The sequence below is a fragment of the Maniola hyperantus genome, chromosome 7 (genome assembly GCF_902806685.2).
Source record: "Maniola hyperantus chromosome 7, iAphHyp1.2, whole genome shotgun sequence".
Lineage (NCBI taxonomy): Eukaryota > Metazoa > Arthropoda > Insecta > Lepidoptera > Nymphalidae > Maniola > Maniola hyperantus.
In genome coordinates, this window is record NC_048542.1 from 10,867,801 (window position 1) to 10,876,560 (window position 8,760).

The 8,760-nt window shown below is 34.6% G+C and overlaps 1 protein-coding gene across 3 annotated transcripts; it reads right to left on the bottom strand.

Annotated features, from left to right (window-relative positions):
- Positions 1-466: 466 nt before the first annotated feature.
- On the bottom strand, positions 467-7,819 carry LOC117984039 (UDP-glucosyltransferase 2-like). 3 transcript variants are annotated; one of them, XM_034970688.2, is made up of 5 exons: positions 7,426-7,760; positions 1,823-2,055; positions 1,515-1,737; positions 1,212-1,431; positions 467-745 (listed from the first exon to the last, which is right to left on the bottom strand). In XM_034970688.2, the coding sequence occupies exons 1-5, from the start codon at positions 7,727-7,729 to the stop codon at positions 475-477; spliced, it is 1,251 nt and encodes a 416-aa protein (XP_034826579.2). In that variant the 5' UTR covers positions 7,730-7,760; the 3' UTR covers positions 467-474. The 3 variants fall into 3 exon arrangements, with proteins under 3 accessions (XP_034826579.2, XP_069355655.1, XP_069355656.1); XM_069499554.1 differs by lacking the exon at positions 7,426-7,760 and having other exon boundaries at positions 1,823-3,040; XM_069499555.1 differs by lacking the exons at positions 467-745; positions 1,212-1,431; positions 1,515-1,737; positions 1,823-2,055 and adding exons at positions 4,595-4,881; positions 6,039-6,258; positions 6,360-6,582 and having other exon boundaries at positions 6,905-7,819.
- Between the last annotated feature and the right edge of the window lie 941 nt (positions 7,820-8,760).

Here is an 8,760-nt window from a genome sequence, read left to right on the forward strand (position 1 = left end):
AGTGCCAGTAGCCGTGCCATTACATTACTGGCAACAATAAATTGTTGGGGAGAGTGAGGGTCGCTTCTGTACTTAACAACAGTAAAAGTTTTAGGATTGTTTCTTAATATTCGCCTTAAACATTAAAATCTAAATTTGTAAAAGGAAAAGGTGACTGCCTGACTAACTGACTGACTGATCTATCAACGCACAGCTCAACCTACTGGACGGATCCGGCTGAAAGGCATGCAGATAGCCTATTATGACGTAGGCATCCGCTAAGAAAGGATTTTTGAAAATTCAACCCCTAAGGGAGTGAAATAGGGGTTTGAAATTTGTGTAGTCCACGCGGGTAAAGTCGCGAGCATAAGCTACTCGTAGTTTATTAATAAGGGAACAAAAATATGACTATAAATTTGAAATTATATTTTGAGGTTCATAAAAAGGTGACATAAGGAGGTAAAAAGGATAAGTATATCACGTTCAATTTCGTTATTAGTCAGTTTTTATTTTTCTTACATACAATCGTAATGTACGTAATATTATAAATATTAATACTGCTAATAATAACATTAATGATATTGTAACATATAATATTAGTTTTATTTCGTAGTATTCCATCCAGTCCATATTAGCAGTGGGGGCGCGCAGGTGTTCTGCCCCGCGATGACGTATAACATATTCTGTCCACCAAACAGCTTTCTCCAGAGGTGACTGTGGTTGATCATGCATTACTGATTGTAACTTGATAATATTTTCCTTGTATCTGTTAAAATAAACATTAAAAATTATGTATTAGTGAAAGGCAATGTGCTGAAAATATTATTGTAATAAACTTGCATTGTCATTATTTCAGACATAGTGTCAAAAGATAATAGAGCCAACAAAAACTGTCTCAAAGTACTTAACAAACAAACTTATGTTAGAACTTGTTCAAGACCATGTTGTAAACGTGGTGTTATAATTACTTATCTATAAAAGGAAAAGCTGACTGACTACCTGACTGATCTGATCTATCAACACACAGCTTAAACTACTGGACGGGTCAAGCTGAAATTTGGTACGCAGATAGCTATTATGACGTAGGCATCCACCAAGAAAGAATTTTTGAAAATTCAATATCCAAAGGGGTAAAACGGGTTTGAAATTTGTATACTAGTCCACGCAGACAGTCACAGGCATAAGCTAGTGAGTCAGTAAAATTGCAATATTAAACTTAATAAAAACCATACCTTTTATCACCGATAACTATATCAATAGTATCTCTTAGTTTAGTTTCAGTAACAGAATTAATATCCAGTTGTAAACCAATTTTTAACTGTACGTATTTTTCTACGTTAAACCATTGATCCCAAATAATTGGAATTCCAATAAGAGGAACGCCACCTGCAATAGCTTCATCAGTAGATTGTAATCCTCCTTGGGTAATGAAAAGCTTTACTTTAGGATGACCTATAAAAAAATCAAAAATTGTAATACTCATGCTTTGGACACATGAAACACAAAGACTGGTATTAGGTATAGGGTAAACTTACGTAGTAGATCTGCCTGAGGAAACCATTTCAGTACTTTAATATTTTTTGTCAACCCTGGCAGGTTTTCATCATTCCACTTCCAATAAACGTCGTACGGTAATTTAGAGAAAACATTAATAAATATTTGTAGTTTTTCGGGAGGTAATATTGCCGGATTAACATTAGTTCCAAAACTCACGTAGATTATACCGTTGCTTGAAGAATCAAGATTCGATTTTAATTCCTGAAAATAATCATGTTATTAAAATATGAAGTCTCATCTTATATAATAATATCTTCGAAATCATCAAAATCAAATTATACTGAACCTTGGGTAATTCTTGTTCTGGTTTCTGGTGAAGACCTCCTAAGTATATAACATTAGACGGCACAGGACGATTTGAATCCCAAATCGGATGTATATTTAAAAAGAGCATATGTATATTTCTTTTTAGCTCATGTATAGTTGGAGTATTTCTTCCAAAATGTTTCTTTATTATTTCATTGTCTACAATTTCCGCTTCATTGTAAGCTTTTTGTACACGATATAGTAGAAGTAACTCTGAAATTTTTTCCCACGCTGAGAGGTTATGATATCGTTTTCTAACGGCGAGTGGGTATAAAATTGGGTGTGTTAAAGCACCTACTGTCTCAAATGTTTTAAACGTCCCTCCAAAAGAACTTATTTGTATTACTGGTGCTTTAAGTAGATAAGAAAAAATTAATGTTGATCTCATGCAGTCTTCCAGGAAAATTAAATCAAAATAATTTGTTCCCTTTTCTAGGAGTAAATTTTTAATATTTTGTAGATCTAATATTCCCTCTAAAATGTCATTACTTACTTTGAAGGTACTTACGAACTGAGAAACCAGATCTTCTGATATCTTAATTTCTTTTGTCAATAGGTGTTTTAAAACGTCTTCTGTTTTTTCACGTATACTGATCTCCGTATAGTTTGCTGGCATTTGTTCTTTGGTATATAGTGGTAAGGCAGTAATAACTGTTACTTCATGCCCACGTTTAGCCAGTTCATGTGTTAAAACTCGAAACACCATTTGATGACTCAGGACAGGAACTGGTAATACTGCTAATATTTTTGCTGTTCTCGATATTACTGTTAGATGTACCACAATCAACAAACACAATATATTTTTCATTTTGATTTTAAATACTTATAAATTTTAAGTACAAAGTAAGTAAGTACTGTTAACACTACAAATTTCCAAATGAAAACTTTTATGATACAAAATAATAAGAGCACAAATAGTATCAAGAAATACCGGACAACTTTATTCTGTTGAAGACAAAGTTGTTATAAATTTAGAATCAAATGCAGATAAAATTGTTGTGATAATATTGCAGTGTTTGACCTTTGTTATCGTTCCTGTCATCAGAATGTAAGTATGTATGTCTTTTTATTGCACACTAAAATACCACACAGGGGTAGATTACAAAAAAAACTCAAAGAGTAGGTACAATACGGCAGTCTTATCGCAAAAATAGCTTCTTTTCCAGACAACCTTGAAGGTAGACTTCCGAGACCGGCGGCAAGCGGCAGCGACTGGAGATGAAGATATAATATCTTGAGCACGTATTGCTTAGGTCTCGTTCGTAATAGGGCAATCATACTAATCTATAACCTTTTGACTTACGAGTCGCTATAATTTATAAGCTATGTACTATACTTATTATTACCTACTATTTTAAACAGTTTCCTATTATGTACATCGTTATTTGTAGTCTTTGAATAATAGATATAAATGATAAATTCCTAACCTACTATCTTAAAAATTATTATCAATAATATACCTACTTATTTCATCTCATAGTAAAAGCTGCTTACTCAGGAAGCCCAAAAGTAGCTAGAACCATTTTTCTATAATGAAAATGCAAGTTACGTCAGTAGCATTAGGCGCGTTGTAAAGTGCCACGTTAGTCTTGACCTCTACTAACAGACGTCATCATCATTTCTTTAATCCACCCGATGTGGTCGAATGTGGACCCAGGCAAAGATATTGTTATAAAAATTACGTAATTTTAAAAATTAAAAAACCCCACTCATAATAAATAGTAATGGTAACTGACAGCTTTAGGGATTCATTTTCAAAATCCTGTCTTAGCGGATGTCTAGTAGTCCAGTAGTTTCAGCTGTGTGTTGATAGATCATTCAGACAGATTTTCCATCTATATTTATATAACCAGCTGATGCCCGCGACTTCGTCTGCGTGAATTTAGGTTTGTAAAAGTTCAGTGAGAACACTTTGATTTTCCGAGATAAAAGTAGCCTATGTCACTCTCCAGTCTCTCTTAAACTATATCCATGCAAAAAATCTTGTCAATCCGTTGCAGCCCTCGCGCCTCTCTAAGTCTCTAGTCTCTACGCGCCTTCTCCACTCCTGTCCCGCTGGCAAGTAACATATCGATTTCAAAGGCCAATGCAAAAAGGAATGTTAGTAGGATTTGGAAGCAAACGGCCGCGGCATCGCGTCGGTTTACTTGTTCCGTTTTCTAACCGACTTAGTAGACTAGATTTTAAATCACCACGATTTAGGAATGCAATTCCTTACAGGATCAGGGTTGAAGATTAGGTTCTCGAGTTCAACGATAGCGTTAACCTCCAATATGGATTTATAACCGACAGTTTCTAAATCCCATAAATTTAGGTGGTCAGGTCCCCTGCAGCATCAGTATTGAAGAGTTGGAATCCAAATTTTTCATGGAACAATGTCGCAAAGTTTCTCTATCAATTAAAAAAGAAACGCAAATCGGTTCGGTAATCTCGGAGATTTCGATTGTATATAGGTAGAAAAATACAAGTCCTCCTTTTTTGAAAGTCTGTTATAAGAGTATTTGAAAGTCCCGTCGAAATAAGTTCAGCCGTTCCAAAGATTAGCCTATTCAAACAGACAGACAGATTTTAAACGTTCGATTCAGTTATGTTAGGTACAGTTCAAATAACCATATGAGCTTAATATGAGCTAGTTATTTCGAAATAACAGACAGACACTTCAATTTTATTTATTATAGTATAGTATAAAGTATAGCTATAGATTATGAATTTGGAAAATAAATTTTGCGGTTCATAACAACAACGTGATCAATTATCTATTTCAAGTTTCCTTACCATCAGTCTATTTTTATTTTCATTACAAACTTTCGTAATATTGTTAATGATAATATTGCTAAAAATAACAATAATGGTATTGCAATGTATAATACTAGTTTTATTTCGTAGTATTCCATCCAGTCCATATTAGCAGTGGGGGCGCGCAGGTGTTCTGCCCCGCGATGACGTATAACATATTCTGTCCACCAAACAGCTTTCTCCAGAGGTGACTGTGGTTGATCATGCATTACTGATTGTAACTTGATAATATTTTCCTTGTACCTGTAATATTTAGAACTACGTATTAGTGAGAGGCAGTGTGCTGAAACTGTTACAATTGTAATAAACTTGTATTGTCATTGGTACTGATTCTGAGCACAACCAAATTTTAGAGTATTCGCATCCTCTTCTTACTAATATAATATGAAAAGGGCAGACAGTTTGACAGTTTTAAATTTTATTTTTAGATGTTAAAACCCGTGATTTTAGCGCACAGCCGCGAGCATACTGTTTAAATTTGTAGCGTGCACTAAAATTTAGAGTCTTTATATGTAAAGTTCATGTTCTGTCCTTTTTTAGCATTGTTAAAAAGAAAAGGATGCAGATACTCTAAATTTAGTTTAGAGAAAGACAACGGAATCGGTGCCATTGTTTCAGACATTTTAGTTTCTTCATTAAGATAATAAAGCCAACAAAACTATCCCCAAGTATCAAGCAAGTTTTGTATACAGACAGTGTCACAATTTGTATAAGACATTTGTAAATGTGGTGTTATAATCTAATCTAAATAATATATAAAAGGAAAAGGTGACTGACTGACTGACTGATCTATCAACAGACAGCTCAAACTACTGGACGGATCGGGCTGAAATTTGGTAGGTACGCAGATAGTTATTATCACGCTAAGAAAGAATTTTTGAAAATTCAATCCCTAAGGGAGTAAAAAATAGGGGTTTGAAATTTGTGTAGTACACGCGAACGAAGTCGCCAGCATAAGCTAGTTACTTATAAGTTTACTAGCTGATGCCCGCGACTTCGTTCGTGTGAATTTACGTTTTCAAAACTCCGCGGGAACTCTTTGATTTACCGGGATAAAAACCTATGTGTTAATCCAGGGTATAATCTTTCTCCATTCACAATTTCAGCCAAATCCGTCTAGTAGTTTTTGCGTGATTGAGTAACAAACTTTCAAACATCTACACTTTCACATTTATAATATAATTGATTAGAAATTAGGATAATACTGTGGCTAATTCCGTTGTACACAATCTCTAAACTAAACTAAAATGACAGGTCTAAATCTATTGCTATCCCTTTCATAATGTTGCTTGCGGAAAAGGATAGCACTAGATTTAGATCTGTTAATTTAGTTTAGTTTAGAGATTGTGTACAAGAGAATCGGCCCCCTTGCCATAATAAACTTAATAAAAAAACATTACCTTTTGTCGCCGAGGACTATCTCAATAGTATTTTTTAGTTTGGTTTCAGTCACAAAATTAATATCCAATTGTAAACCAATTTTAAATTGTATGTATTTTTCTACATTAAACCATTGATCCCAAATAAATGGAATCCCAATGAGAGGGACACCGCCTGCTATAGCTTCATCAGTAGATTGTAAACCTCCTTGGGTTATAAAAAGCTTTACTTTAGGATGACCTATAAAAATAAAAATAAATAAAAAAAACATTGCGTAGGTTTTATTCATTTTATACATATCATGAAACACTGGTAATAGTTATGATATGATATAAACTTACGCAGTAGATCTGCCTGAGGAAACCATTTTATTACTTTTATATTTCTTGGCAACCCTGGCAGGTTTTCGTCGTGCCACTTCCAATAAATGTCGTAAGGTAATTTAGAAAAAACATTAATAAATATTTGTAGTTTTTCGGGAGGTAATAATGTTGGGTTGACATTAGTTCCAAAACTTACGTAGATTATACCATTGATTGTCGAATCAAGACTTGATTTTAAGTCCTGAAAATAATCATGTTATTAAAATACTAGCTTATGCTCGCGACTTCGTACGCGTGGACTACAAAATTTCAAACCCCTATTCACCCCCTTAGGAGTTGAATTTTCAAAAATCCTTTCTTAGCGGATGCCTACGTCATAATAGCTATCTGCATGCCAAATTTCAGCCCGATCCGTCCAGTAGTTTGAGCTGTGCGTTGATAGATCAGTCAGTCAGTCAGTCAGTCAGTCAGTCAGTCAGTCACCGTTTCCTTTTATATATATAGATTATGTCTCATCTAAAGTATTGCATCTTCAAAATTATCATAACCAAACTATACTTAACCTTGGGTAATTCTTGGTGTGGTTTCTGGTGAAGACCTCCTAAGTATATAACATTAGACGGCACAGGACGATTTGAATCCCAAATCGGATGTATGTTTAAAAAGAGCATATGTATATTTCTTTTCAGCTCATGTATAGTTGGAGTATTTCTTCCAAAATGTTTCTTTATTATTTCATTGTCCACAATTTCCGCTTCGTTGTAAACTTTTTGCACACGGTATTGTAGAATTAACTCTAAAAAAAATTCCCACGCTGAGAGGTTATGATATCGTTTTCTAACGGCGAGTGGGTATAAAATTGGGTGTGTTGAAGCACCTACTGCCTCAAATGTGTCAAATGTTCCTCCAAAAGAACTTATTTGTATTACTGGTGCTTTGAGTAGATGAGAAAAAATTAATGTTGATTTCACGCAATCTTCCAGGAAAATTAAATCAAAATATGTACTCTTCTCTCGAAGTAAATTTCGAACATCTTGTAGGTCTAATATTCCATCTATAACGTAACGAGATGCATTAAAGGTACTTGCAAACTGAGAAACCAGGTCTTCTGATGACTTAATTTCTTCCGTCATTAGGTGTTTTAAAATGTCTTCTGATTTTCTACGTATATTGATCTCCGTGTAATTTACTGGCATTTGATCTTCAGCATATAGTGGTAGTGCAGTAATAACTGTTACTTCATGCCCACGTTTAGTTAGTTCTTGTGTTAAAGTTCGAAACACCATTCGATGACTCAGAACAGGAACTGGTAATACTGCTAATATTTTTGCTGTTCTCGATATAACTGACAGATGCACCAAAATCAACAGATACAATATGTTTCTCATTGTGATTTTGAATACTTATATCTAAAGCACAAAGTAAGTACGAATTTTCAAATGAAAACTTTTATAATTGAAAATAATAAGAACAATAAGAATATATATCAAGAACTATATTCCAAACAACTTTATTCGGTTAAAGAAAATATTGCAATGAGTTTTGAATTTAATGCATTTACTTGAAATATTTGTGATAATGTTGCAGACCTTTCAAATTATTCCTGTTATCAGGATGGTAATGAGTATGTTTATATGTTTTGTAGCTGATCCAAATTAAACTTCATTGCACAGTTACATTAGATACACTTTTGCTGTATACAATGATTATGGAATGCTGAAAATACACTCCTAATGAATAACCTGCGATACTGCTTAATATAGGTATGTACGTTATTATAACGCTTATATCTGACAAGACTGACTGTCTTGTTGTGCTGCTGAACGTCTGGATGTGAATGCAGCTCTCACCTCTCAAAGAAACAGCAGATTTTATGAATGAGTTCCAAGTTTGAATGTTGCTCCAAACAGCCATATCTAAGGATAAGTATAATAATTATATATTGATAATCATTTGTGGGCAGCAACACATGAGCATTGAATAAAGATGGTAGGTAGAGGTATCTCTACAGTTAGTTGCACATAGCAATCTTTATTGCACACCACAAAACACATAAGTACAGATTACGAAAAAAAAAATTAAAGCGTAGATACTTAAAATATGGCAGCCTTATCGCAAAAATAGCGATCTTTTCCAGACAATCTTGAAGGTAGACCTCGGAGACCGGTGGCAACTGGTGACGAAGATGTGTTCCGAGCAGGTACTACGACACTGCTGCGGTGTCTCTACGAAGACCAGAGACGCAGTTGCAGTGACGCCGTACTTACCCGGAATATAATGTCATCTTCACACAAAGCCATAGAAAATTGATAGAAACAAGTAGTGTTGCTTGCGGTCGGTGGCACGGTCGTTCGCCACTGTCTCCAGTTGCTGTGCTAGTCGCCACCTTGGAATTCGAGCCTCGCTAGGGCGAAACTGA

Bases quoted from the DNA above. Each gene is read 5' to 3' on its own strand.
- LOC117984039 (XM_069499554.1), bottom strand. From the start codon at position 2,650: ATGAAAAATATATTGTGTTTGTTGATTGTGGTACATCTAACAGTAATA. The intron at 1,738-1,822 runs GTTCAGTATAAT...GATTATTTTCAG, and splicing joins CAGAACAAGAATTACCCAAG to GAATTAAAATCGAATCTTGA. The intron at 1,432-1,514 runs GTAAGTTTACCC...ATTTTTTTATAG, and splicing joins TCCTCAGGCAGATCTACTAC to GTCATCCTAAAGTAAAGCTT.